Source organism: Aptenodytes forsteri, unplaced genomic scaffold (assembly GCF_000699145.1).
Source record: "Aptenodytes forsteri isolate BGI_AS27 unplaced genomic scaffold, ASM69914v1 Scaffold181, whole genome shotgun sequence".
Classification (NCBI taxonomy): Eukaryota; Metazoa; Chordata; class Aves; order Sphenisciformes; family Spheniscidae; genus Aptenodytes; species Aptenodytes forsteri.
In genome coordinates, this window is record NW_008795702.1 from 1,946,837 (window position 1) to 1,960,291 (window position 13,455).

The 13,455-nt window shown below is 37.9% G+C and overlaps 1 protein-coding gene across 1 annotated transcript in view; it reads right to left on the reverse strand.

Annotated features, from left to right (window-relative positions):
- Positions 1-12,729, reverse strand: part of GPSM2 (G-protein signaling modulator 2) — a 19,145-nt gene extending 6,416 nt beyond the window's left edge. The window contains exons 1-9 of the mRNA XM_009283181.2: positions 12,411-12,729; positions 5,814-6,035; positions 4,577-4,712; positions 3,943-4,085; positions 3,272-3,395; positions 2,872-2,987; positions 1,684-1,839; positions 765-873; positions 255-384 (exon numbers count right to left, since the gene is read on the reverse strand). Of these exons, the coding sequence (XP_009281456.1) occupies positions 255-384; positions 765-873; positions 1,684-1,839; positions 2,872-2,987; positions 3,272-3,395; positions 3,943-4,085; positions 4,577-4,712; positions 5,814-6,035; positions 12,411-12,472 (1,198 nt within the window). The 5' untranslated portion in view covers positions 12,473-12,729. The remainder of the gene's footprint in view (positions 1-254; positions 385-764; positions 874-1,683; positions 1,840-2,871; positions 2,988-3,271; positions 3,396-3,942; positions 4,086-4,576; positions 4,713-5,813; positions 6,036-12,410) is intronic.
- Between the last annotated feature and the right edge of the window lie 726 nt (positions 12,730-13,455).

Consider the following 13,455-nt stretch of genomic DNA (forward strand, 5'->3'; position numbering starts at 1 on the left):
GGGGAGGACGGGGGGACGACACACAATTAGAAACATCGTGTGAAGAAACTAAGCAGTAACCTGTGATTGACAATATAAATCCTCCAGAAAAGGAGGAGCTGCAGGGGTCCAATACTGCAGAAACAACCTTTTTTTGCTGGTGGGGGAAAAAAACCGAACCTACATACTCAACCATCTGTAGTCAGAAAACAATGCAAACAACAGATTATTTTTGAAGTTCAGTGTTAGAAAGTACTGCAGAAGTAGGCACATACCATTCAAACTGTTATCTACCACATGGCTTTCTGACAACATGGAGTTGTTTGTGCTGTAGCTTAATCCGAGAACCATTTGAAGATCTGAGAGATTAAGTCTAGCAGTGAGTTCCCCACTTCTATCTCCTACCTGCAACCAAATAAAATAAGCAGTTCTATTACTGTAACAAAGAATACACATATGTAAATCTGGGAGAAAAAGGCTGAAAAAGTTTTCCTGGTTGAAAACAGAGAATCATCTTTTTAATGAAGTACGTAACAACTAAAAGGTACGTAACAAAGCCTAAAATAACCTCTGCTAGGCTATTAACTTGAATTCCATGCTGACGTTATTGGAGGTGGCACAAGAACTAAGGAGCTAGTTGCAGTGAGACATGGCTGAAATAATTTGGAATCATTCAAAATCCATTCCATTATTCAAAATTGCAGGCATGGACACACCTCCGTAAAATCACTGTAAGCGAGAGCGAAAACCAACCAGCCAACATACGCAGAGTGTGAAAACCATACCTCTCTTGAAATCTCCAAGTGCCTTTCTGCAAAATGCATAGCTTGGTCATGATTTCCCAGAGCAGTATATGCATTCCCTAAACTCCAGCATGCTCTTCCTTCACCAATTCTGCAAAAAATAATCACATTTTCAATTACACCTTTACTGGCTGAACACTAGGGGTCAGGTTTTCATAATGCTGCCACAATAAGATTGCTGAGCCAAGAAGGCAGCTCTCATGAGAAACCATTCCAACACCAACACCTTAAGTATTGTATTTAAAGGAGTGTGATCGGGGTGTAACCATAAATATGAGCAAATGTGATCAAAATTTTAATTTTTAAGCTCACAGCAAACGTAAGTCACTCAGTTTTGCAAGCATGGAACATTTTATAACCTACTTTGCTTTTCCTCAGATTGCATGCCTTACTATTCTTCATATATTCTGCTTATTGAGTTAGAAGAAGTGCATTTAGAAGTTGTAAAAAATATTAGTTGTACCCAACGTTATAAAAAAGGCCTTAGAAATCATGATTATAAAATAAGCATTACTTGCTACTGTATTATTCTCCTTTCCCCATCCCCTCCCCTCTTCTTAATTTGTGGAAAAGTAGGAGACTTATTCTTGTGAAGGTATGCAAAATTATTATAATGAAGCCAGGAAAGAGAGATCCGCTTTGCTTTTCCTTAATTTACAAAGATGCTGCTGACAGAAGAAGATGTAGAGACAATCATTCATCAATTCCTCTTTCATCTCGGACTCATTAGCTGCAATACTTTCATGAGTAATTTTTTTTCCCCCCATATGAAAACTGGAGCCCAGCACTGTAGGGAATTCCCATTAATTCAGCTGTCATATAGAGAACAATGACAGCAGAGTTAGAGGTAACAGGATTTGGTTAGTGTCGTACATACATTAAACAATCTCTTAGGGCTTACTTATCATTTAATTCCTGAGCAATCACAAGGTGTTTCAAATGATAATCAATTGCTTTTTCATAATCTTGAAGCAAAGTGTATGTGTTCCCAAGGCTGTAGCAGGCCTGTGCTTCCACAGCTCTGTCTTTAAGCTGTCGAGCCAGCTGTAACGTCCTCCTGAAAGAAAGGGTTAGTCACCTCAAAAATCACTATAAGGAAGAGTTTTAAAAAGTGTACTTGCGCAACTAAAAAAATCAATTACACAAATTAAACAAATTAGGACACCAGGCCGGCAAATTAGCTGCTAATAAACTACTACCTTGCAAACTCTTACAAGATTTTGTCTGTCTTCCACTCCCCTCCGCTGCAACCTATTTCCATTTACTTTATTAGAGAGCAGACTCATCCCTCAAACAGCATCTTCTAGTTCTAATTTATTGCTTCATCAGTAATTTGTAGCGGTTTTCCTGACAGGATGCACTTGAAACAGTTTAGTACCAGCATTAGAGTAAGTACTGCATATTCTCCACCAGCATGAGCAAGACAGACCTATAACCACCGAGCCAGCCTGCCCCTGCTGGGTAAGAAGAATTTGAGTGCTAAGAGGAATCTGCTCAGTGTTGAGGCTTTTTTTCCCTTTTCAAAAAGAACGGGTAAGCTCTGAAATCCACGTAAGACGCTAACAACACCTATGCTGTATCTTTGCCGAGCTTGTATTTTCCCAAGTTACAGCAGCAACTGCTTAGTGGTGCAGAGATCAAGAAAAAAGTCTTGATTGAAAATACAGACTAAATCTGTAAAATGGTGTTGACATGCACCGCTTATCTCAGCCAGTGAGTGTACCCGAGACAGCTACCCATCTCAGGCGTACTGAAGTTACTTGGATCATTCCAGAACTTGCTAAGACAGTAATGCTTGGTTCTAGAATGAAGGGGAATAAATGCCTATCAACAGAAAGATGTCTACAGTGCTGAGAAGACTCTATTTAAAGTAACAAAAAAGTTAAAGAAATAAGAAAGATTAATGCTGCCCCTCCCTTGAAAGAACCAGAATAGTTAAAGCAACTAGGGAAAAATGTTATTTTTGCTAAACAAATGCAGCTCTTTTCTAAGTGTATTTTGAAGAGGTGGCTGTTCTACAGTGAGCTAAAGTACCAGGCACGACTGTACAAGAAGAGGTATAAATTATATTTATAAGCAGTCAACTAACTTGTAGTATTCAGAAGCGGTTTCAAATTCACCCAGGAATATGTAGGCGTTTCCAAGATTGCTGTACGCTCTTCTTTCCGCTGATCTATCACCAAATTCTTTTGCAATTAGGAGACGCTTAAAAATGTGAAATAATTGCGTTATTTACTCAGTTTTGTACTTTGTAACATACATTTGCATACAGAAATACATGTTCATAGTTTTTCCACTGTGCGTCTATATCTGTTCTTTAGGCCAGCAATGCTTGAAAGGAACAGCCAAACTTGAAGCTGTGCCATTAAGATTTAAAGTTTGCATTAAAAAACTTGCAACAAGATCCAACACAATACACGTAACTTAAGATCAGGAGCAACCGGTGATATTTTGCTAGAACAGAATTCCTTACTAGCACATTGTTGTACCTGTTCATGGGCCAGAACCGCACTCCTGAAGTTGCCCAGAAGATAGTGTGTGTTTCCCAGATTTCCAAAGGCACGTCCTTGTGCTGCTCTATCACCCAGCTCTGTTACTATTTTCAGGTTTTCCCTTTTTTGGGGGAAGTGAGAAGGGGAAGAATAGTGACTTTTAAGAGGTTTTTTTCTCACAGTCATTTAAATAATAATAATTTTTAAAAAATCTTTCCATTTATATAAAGAAAAAGGTAGAGGTATTCTACATTGGCCTATTTTAATGGCCTTTATGCAACCGTAAATCTTCCACTGAGTGGGAAACATTTCCTGTGAGATACTGAACTTAACTGCATTCGTACTCAAGCTGGTGTGCTCGCTTCTAGTTAGAGCTACATTATACACAAGTACACCGAGGTCCTATTGTTGTCTCAGTCCGGTTTGAAGAGTACAACTGGATTCTAACGTAAGGGAAGGACTTACCAGGTAGTAAGAGGTACACTAAAAATGAGAGCGTAACAAAAAAATAGCGCACTCTCCAGTTTAGTAGGGAAAAAATTGACAGGTACCACTGTTCTCAACAGAAGCGTGCCACAGGTTAGTCATGACACCACAAATCTCCCAATATTCTAATGACCTAGATAACCGTATCCTCTCAATCCCCAACACTTAAAGCTACCACTTACTCATAGTAATTTGCAGCTTTTTGTAAAGCATTTTTCACATCATCTGGAAGTTCCCCTGGATCATGAGTCCCAGCACTAGCTACATTTTTCCCGTTAGAGTGATACACATTTCCCAGATTATACAGTGCTCTTGCTTCTCCAACCTAAACCAAAAGTAAAATAAGGCATTAAAATTTTATGCTTCAAAGTCTCGTGTCACAACAACTATTGGTACGATCCACAGATGGGAAAAAAAGTTTAACTAGTTGTCAACACATGCTCTGCCCATTCTGAACATGTTCTTATCACCCACCTTACTCCCACCCACTCGCAACCCTCAATCAAATTGTTTTGCATACTACTTCCTTTTGAGGTGCAAGATACATAATAATTCTTGAGGCGAATTATCATTAAAAATTAAATAAAAAAAAACCCACAACCAAAACACACAAAACAGGATAATATTTATTAATCTGGATCTATAGTCTTCCAGGTGCAAACAACTATCTTGCAACTAACAGATTGTTACTGTCTAGAAGAAATAATTGAATATTCAGTATTTACTTCTCTCTGAAAGGTGGCACGCATTACCAGTACAACAGGGTTCAGTAATATGTATCAGCAGTTTACTTCCAGATTCCTAAGCAATTCTTACCTTATCATTAAGCTCTCTGGAAATATCCAGATGTCTCTGACAACAAACAATAGCTTCTTCAAAATTCCCAAGTACCTTTAAGGTGTTGCCCAGATTCCCACTAGCTTTAGCTTCTCCCAGTAGATCTCCAATTGTCCTAAATTGCAGAAATAAAGCACCCAGTAAATAGTGTATAATTTGAAACCAAGCAGATGATCAACGTATGGTAGACAGAAGAATTTCTGAAAAGAGATTACAACCATGTAAACGCGTATGTATTCAGTTCACTTTATATCTAAAATGCACTCACATAAACATTGTTCAATCTGTGGTTACAGACATTTAATTTTGTTGGTGCTGTTTGTGCAACTGCTAGTATTCATGGTACTGATCGTCTACTTAACATTTAAAAAAAACCCCAAAAACACCACCAAACAAAACCCCTCACTTCTTTTAGGAAGAGAATAAAGAGAAACTTCTTAATGATTATGTAGAAAGACAGTCCCAGCATTAGAAAGAGGTTTAACTGTTTCTGCATTTTACTTGACTATCATAGTCTTACATTACTTACAAGACATACTGGTCTCCCAGAAGGCTCAGAGGTAATGCTACATTTTGAGATTCTACATGAGACTAAGGCAAAAGACTGCCGCTGAACCACTCAGACCGTGATACTTGGGGAGTAACACAACAAAACAAGTTCCCACGAGGTTACAGCACTTGAGCAGGTTAAGGCAGGGGGAAGAATAGATCTGTGCCTAAATTGAGGTTAAGTACATTAGGTGCCTGTGTCTTTTATTGGATCTATACCAAATCATTAAAAGTCAGATGCATAAACAGTGTATGAAATGCACAGGCTTTTCAGATTTCACAGTATTATATCATGAGTCTTACACAGAGAAACATGAGTGAGTTCTGTCTAGTGAACAAGAGAGCCAGCTTAACATTCTGGAGAACCAGACAGACTGAGGTTTAGAAACAGGAAAGGGTAAAGAAAGGGTGGGTTTTAAAGAAGCCAGTTAATTACCCACAAACCTGGTGAGGCCTCAGTCAGTACTAGAATTAAGGTGCTAGAGCGAGTATTAGCTCCCAGGTTAAAGGGCAATCAAGTTACCTGCCAGACCCCTCTGCCACCACCACATTCACTCATTATCCGGTAGTAATAGCAGGGTTTGGTAGGACAATGAACAGTCAACTGCTCGTCTCGACAAGAATGGGATGAAATGGAGAACATGGTTAAAGACAGACACAAGATTACCTTGCAAGAGTTAAATCATGGTGATGGTATTCCAAGGCCTTTGCATATTCATGCAAGTAGAAATAGGCATTGCCTAACTGGCTGTAAATAGCACTGAGTGTTTTTAAATCTTCCGTTCCAACCTGAACAGCTGCTTCAAAGAAAGATACACCAGCTCGGCAATCTCCTGCTTTACACAGGCGCTCACCTTCCAAAGCCAGCTCTAGGCAGGAAGCCTCCATCCTGCACAATTTAAGTAAAAAGGAAAACGGTCACTCTAAATGTAGTACTTTGTCCAATAACCTGAATTTTGAAGAGGTTATTTTACGCAGAGAGTCTCTATTTGTTTAGGACAGGGAGTGGGAGTCAGCACCACAGTACAAGCAATGAGCTCGGTACTATAATATTACAAAAACTAACACTGAAATGGAAATCGCAGCTTCAACAGTGCTGAGCGAACATAACATTAGAACAAATAGCTTCAACTTTTGTTTTTTCTTTCTTTCTTTTTAAGTCTCAGGGAGGAAATCCAAACACTGCTTTGCCCATATATAGCACCTGTAGGATTCAACAATGCAGAGTTTTCACCATCTAGATAATTTCAGAAAAGTGACCTAAAAAATCAAGCTGTTCTTGGCAAATACTGATTTTGACAAACGTAAGCACTCTTTATTTTTAGGTTGATACCACAGTTACCCGCAAAATGTCTTATGGTCTTATGGAAAAAAAAAAAAAATTAAAATTCAAATATTCCTGTGTATCAAAGACCGTGACTATTTTTCCCAAAGTTGTTTCCTATGTAATTCAATACTCCTTGGCACTTCACCATTTCCTATAGTGTCACTGCAATGAAAATTCTCAGAGGGTAAAGAAGAAAGATCTAGATGGAATTAACAACAAAATGTATGTCGATTCAAGTTACTTAATTGAGATGTCATCATTCCAGAAGCCACTGGAATATTTTTCATTACTATGAGCAACTAATTGTGTAATTATACAGGTACAAAATACTGCAAGCAGTAAAGAAGATACTCATGAATGAATTTATAGCAGAATTTCCAGAAGATTACATTTTGAACAATGAACAAAGAAGCTGTTAGAGAACTGCAGCTGCCAAAAAAAAAATTAAGATTATTTTTGCTACTGTGAATTCAAGTGTACAAAAGGTAACATTTCAGTAAGTGTTAATGATTATATACAAACATTTCCTACTTTCCAGTTCCGAGATGCGAGGGAGGTAGGGGAGAGGAGGATGAGAAGGAAGACGACTTCAGGGTCTTGATCTTGAAGCAATATGGTTCTCTACGGCTTTTTTCAAGATACATGCATTTTAAAAAGCTCACAAAAACCACCATCATTCTGCTTTTAAAAGATTTTTCAAACAGAAAACTCAGCAAGAGGCATTCTGTAAGTGTTTAAAGTGCTAATTTTGCCAAAAAGTGGACATCAACTTTGTAAATTTGTGTACTGTTTTGAATTTTTCTTCAAGATGGATTACACAGTAAGTGCAAGGGCTTGCACTCCAAAAGAGAACATTTTATGTAATTAAAGATACCCTCGTTATGTCATCATTTGATGTTTACCTGGTTGAGAATAAACCATTTAGAATTCTATTCCTAAAACTGTTTCCGTTCATATGCACAGATCAGTAATAGCGACAATCAAATGTTTGCTGTTCCAAAAGTTACTTTAATGACAACACCAGAAGACAGCTGTTTTGACGAGACATAGTGATGAAGTGTTTAACATACCTGCAATGTTTACATTTCTTAATTTTTCTAAATCGGGGAAAAAAACAGGTTATACAACATTCTACTCAAATCTGAGCAAGGAGGAAATATTTTTGAAAAATCCAATGACTTTCAAGAGAACTAGAAGAATTTGGATCATAAGTAAAATAAGCTATCAACACAAAATAGTACCGTACCTGCTGGTCTTCGACATTCCACAACTTAAGCACAACGAGATGACAGACATATTTAACTTCTGCGATTAAAAATACTGTATGCTTGGTAGTTGGTAAAGACGCAGACAGCAAATGATAACTTGGGCATGAAGTTCTTCCCAGGCCCAACTTCTCAGGTTGGATATCCATAATACATGCAGTATTTTTAGGTTTGGAAGCTCTTCCCAGAGAAGTTAAAGCATTCCTATTTGCTAGAACACACAACCTGGTTTTTATTACATTGGGCATGTGTTGAATGTAAGGCAGAAAAAGGCAGAAATTATTAAGTACAGTTAAGTACAGGCAGAAATGATTACACCATCAGCAAGTGAAGGTTTAAGACTTAAAACACTTCATTGGGTAATCTTAATCCTATCCAAAGAGGTCCTCTCCGGGCACCTCATGTTAACTGACATGTCCAATTAAAGTGACGGCTAGAAAATATGGTGCTCCTTAGTGCAAAGATTTAGACCATTACACAATCACATTCATTTCTTTAGATTTTTAGCTTGAGCGGCTAAAAAGGGCAGAGCTTTCACCAAAATGTGTATGCGACATAATAACAGCCAAAATGCTATATTGGACTCCAGTTTTGTAAGTGAATTTATCCCGTTAAAAAAAATTCATGCTTTGATTTGCAACTGTGATGCGTCAGCCACCTAATATATGAAGAAAAGGCACAGTTTAAAAAGGGACAAAGACAGTATCAGAGAATGCGATGGACCGGTAATTTTCCCAATATACTGCATTCAATTAATTTCACACCATGTCAAAGACTGCCAAATGCCAAGACAGCATTACCATTTCATCAAGGAACCTGAAACATAATCTTTTGACTTTGCAACCCCAGACTTAATATAACTTATAAAAATGAAAGATTTGGGTTTTTTCATACAGAACATAAATAACTATGAAGCTAAGGCTTATATCCAGGCTGATGAAAATCAGCTGTTATTACAGAATGTTTCAATTCAACCAGAATTACAGGAAGTAAATGAGAATGGGAATTAGTAATTGTTTGAGTAAAAAAGAACCCAAAATTTAACACTACTCTTGAGTGCAACTCTAGAAAGGTTGTGATAACAGGTTGTTAGAATCTGGACAGCAAATTAAAGCTGTAATTCCATTTGGATCATTTTTACTGACCTTCTACAATTTCAAAATCTAAATAAGCTATAAAAAAAAGAATAGAGAAAATGTAGTATTTATTTCCACAGTTGCCTGTACCCAATATTAATATTTTATTCGCATTACATAAGAGCTATGAAATCATTTAGTTATTTTAAAAATTTGCTAGGCTTATCCATCAAGTACCAAAACTGGACTCAGAGAAAGTTTGGGCTTGGTTTGGAGGTTTTTTCCCCTCCATTACCTTAAAGGACTGTTACAAAAATTAACACAAGTTGGTTTGTTTGTTTTTTGTTTTTTTTTTTTTTAAAAGATTTACATAGGTGTTCTGCAGTCAAAAAACCATCACCTCTTAGGAATGTTTTAACTGTCACTACTAACGGTTAAATAGCATGGCAGCAGACTAGACAGGGCTAGGTTATCAATGTTTTAGGAAGTCATTAAATAGTTACAAGGAGAATATGAAATTACCTTCTCTTCCCAGGGCTGAACTGAATTACTTATTTATTCAGCATCCAATGGCTAAACAAAAGACACATTGAATCCGCAGAGACGAGAAGAGAACAAGGCCCATTCATCTGTGTACTTCTAATGAAATTCTGTTCCTGCTAAACAGGATAATGTTCTTCCAGATATTACTGTGGAAATACTCATCCAGGGCTTTGTTTTGTTATTCTGTTTATGGCTGCCTGGACCTGTTCTCTGAAAGGCTGGCATCTCCTGAATAATTTCTCATTTGTAAAACTACCTCATCCTTATCTGTCCCTCTAAGCTTTTCATCTTGCCTGGCTCCCTTTTCTCCCCCTCCCCCCCCTTCTTTTTTTTCCCTTGTTCTTCTCTGACCTTCTTCACATTCTCTTTTGAACCTTTATACTTACAAGAATATAAACCCTATGCATATGCCTCCACCCTAGCCTCCGTTTTTTTCTCCCATTTTAGAGTCTCCCTTCCTTCAGCTGTTCTCATCTTACAATAAAGAACAGAAAACTGGTAAGAACTAAGGCAAAAGAAGAAGGCAAGAAGACTCATCAATTACTACAATCTTTAAACATAATTAGTTTAGTTTTACTCCGTTCAGTTCCCACTAAGGGGATTTTTTGCCACTGAGGGGGAACGGGGCTGCCATGCAATTTGCCATAAACACGTCCATACACATAACATACCTAGACACAAAACAAAAAAACCCTATTATCTCTCTTTAATAGGTGCATAAAATTACTAACGCCACAGCATTCTATAATAAAGAACACATACTATTCCTGACTCCTGCCCTTAATTCTTGGTCTCAATACATAATGAGCAGCATACCACATTGATCACTCCAAACAACTTAACTACAGCTCCACTGGAACACTGTGTTTAGTCAAACTAAGTTCGATGGCAAACTTAGAAACAAAACAACACACTCACACACGAAGAAACCACACACCTGAATTTTGGGTTCTTTTGCTTCAGTCAAGATAAAAGCAGTTACAAGTTTTTGGTGTATGAATTTAGCAGGCCAAGACAAGTGAGTTCTACAAATATTTACTCTATAGATCACTTATTAGTCCCGTTTAACATCAGCATTTTATTTTCAGTCGCTAAAGAACATAAGAATAAAAAATAGTTTCCTTCCACCAGTGTAAGCATTTTTATAGCTGCTAAAGTGATACTGGTCAACTAGAGTGGGGAGAAAGAAACAGCTTGCACAGTAAGAAACAGACCCCTAGTAAAGCCTTTCCTCAGGAGTGGGCCACCAGCTTCTTTTCAAAGTCAGTGCTGCTGGAATACCAGTGGGAAGGAAAAAGCAGTGTGAGAGCCAAACGAGCCTGGGACAATACCTGTAGGTAAAAAATTTTACACACTGATAAATAACACCACCACCCCCAGCAATTTATGACCTATTCTTTCCTGCATTAATTTTTAAACTACAACCAAATAAAACCTTTCCAAATTATAGCTAGGAAATTAATCACAAAATTTCAGTTCAATATACTGAATTAATTTACAGTTTCTCTAAGTTTTAGAAAAGTTTAATATTTAAAAAAATTGAAAGGTTTATGCCTTGATTTTTTAAAATGTTCATCAGATTACAGTTCTTACAGAAAGGTTTAATAAGGCCATTAAAAGTTTTATTGTTAATCAGTATCATTCAAGCCTGTACTGAAATACAGCATAAAGTAGTACAACATTTTGCCCTGACTCTGCTTGCCAATTTTTCTGAAGGTTTTTTTGGCTTGTCAATTTAAACCAGACAATTGGCCGTGCCGCTTTCTTCATCCACTGACTTCTATAATAGCACCCTGAACAGCTCCTGCTTTTATTAAAGACTGAGCAAGGATCTTCTACAGTTGTCTGGGGAGGACCAAGAGCACCAGCAACAGCGTGGGTAAAGTTGTTACAGGAATGCTGGGAGCTAGATGCATTCAGGAAACACTTAGAAATACCATGCTCACACACTGAGGGATTCCTGCTGTCAAAGCCACCATATGAAGATTTCAGCAAAATAAAGAGAGCAGAAAGTAAATTACAGATTATTTGCTGATTTTCTCCCTACTGACCATGAAAAAGCTCCTCCTGCTGACTGCACTGCTAACCAGAACTAACACTGTACTTCTATGAAACGGAAGTGCAGACCAATCTAACAGCAATCTAACACTGTCAGAACGTCTTCAGAATTAATTTTAAGCCGTAGCATGTGCTGTCTTACAAATAAGGGTAGTGCTTTGTTCCTGTTAGCTAGCAAGGAAAAGGCCTCCAAAGCAAGGACGAACAGGGGAGAGAGTGGGGGGAGCACACAAGAATAATCATGCTTTTTATTTGTTTTTAAAACAATCATTCCAGTGTTGCAGTGTCCCTTCCTATTGAATGAGCTGCAAGATTTACCCTTCCAAACACCAGCCATCCAACTACCACGCACTACACAATGCCTCTGTTGTTCGGGTTCATTAGAGGGAGTCTGCAATGCTAGCATGTTGTCCCACGTCTGTAAAGGGGGTTCCAGAAGGAAAATTATAAAAGCCCTCAGAAGGGAAATCACGAACCCTCTCGACTTGCAATAACAGTACTCTTTTAGTCCAAGGTATCACAGGAGTTTTTATCTATCAATCAAATCTCTTTATTGTAGGCAAGGAAATACTGCTGTAGATGACAGCGCACCTAAAAATTCATCATTCATAGAAGCAGTAACGGGACAAGTACAGAGAACTTTAGCGGACAAAACTCAACAATTTGCATATGCAGCCCAAAAGCTAAAAGAAGACAGAGTAGCTGTTACCATGCAGGGATCATACTTCATATCATTCTATCAGAAACACAGACAATCATGTACTATTCTGCAACTGCACACAGTTCCAACACTATGCAATCATGTAATTATATTAATATAATCTACTATATAAAAGTGAATTTCCATCGTTCAAAAATCAAGAAAAAAAAAGTTATTTTAGCTTTCAGTTTCAGTAACACTAGTAACAGAGATACCAAACTATTTGTTGCAACTTGTTTAGTTTTCTATTATTAACAGCACTTTTTCATCCATACTAGAATTAATACAGTCTTACCTGTATCGCACATGAAAGGAACGATCTTCACGCATGCTTATCAAAACATTACTTTCCTCCATTGAGTTGCATTATCAGTAGAGAAAATAATACTGTTCTGTAGTAGGGTAAGTACTTTACTACGGAGAACTGTTGTCAGAACACCATTCCAGTTAGTATATTAATAAGCTGGAGTAAAGATATCCTAAGCTCCTGTTGAAAAACTCTTCTTTATTACTAAGGTAAGGAGGTCACTGTCAGACACATCTTAAACCTTCAGAAAGGTGTTCCAAGTTCTTTCATCTGTGGCCCTTTAAGCTCCATTCAGCTGCGTTTCTGCAAAGGGAACACAAGATGCTTGGCTTGAAGTCTCACAGTCAGTTAATAACTCATAACCATTTGCAGCTGATGTAAAAGCATAACACTACTCCTACCAAGCAGGAAGCGTCAATCAAGAACTTACAGCCAGAGCCAAAACCATCTACATACATATGGCAATTCCTGTAGGCAAGCGAGAAAGCAAAGAAGGTTTAACAAAAAACCAATGCTCTCTTTCTGTTGGAAACTTTGAGTAATTTACCCTTGTTAGTATTCTTTGGCCTCATGAAGTTCCACGCAAAAAGCTTAAAGGATGAAAGCTACAGAATGAAAGGCATAATATAAAACAGACCACAAACTGCTTTACACATAAACTACTGCTGAAACCCTGACAGTTTGCTGAAGTCCCACAGTAGTCAGAACTGGCTGACATGATCCCATCTGGAGATCATCCATTCTGGAGACCATCCCACCCAGAACATTATGAGCACAGAAGCCAGCAGAGGTTTAAGCTCTATTCCCCTTTCCCCTTCCCACTCCCAAAAGAAAAGGGAGGGAGGTATGGGGGGTTTTGCTTGGGGTTTTTTTTTTTCCCCCACACTGGCTTCACATTCCAAAATGCGTTTTTTTTTTTTCCCCACACTGGCTTCACATTCCAAAATGCTGCAGCATTGTCATATGAGCTCCAAACTCTGCTTCAAAGGGACTGCAGCAGCCAGCACTTAGGTGTTAGACATGTTTAGGCTGA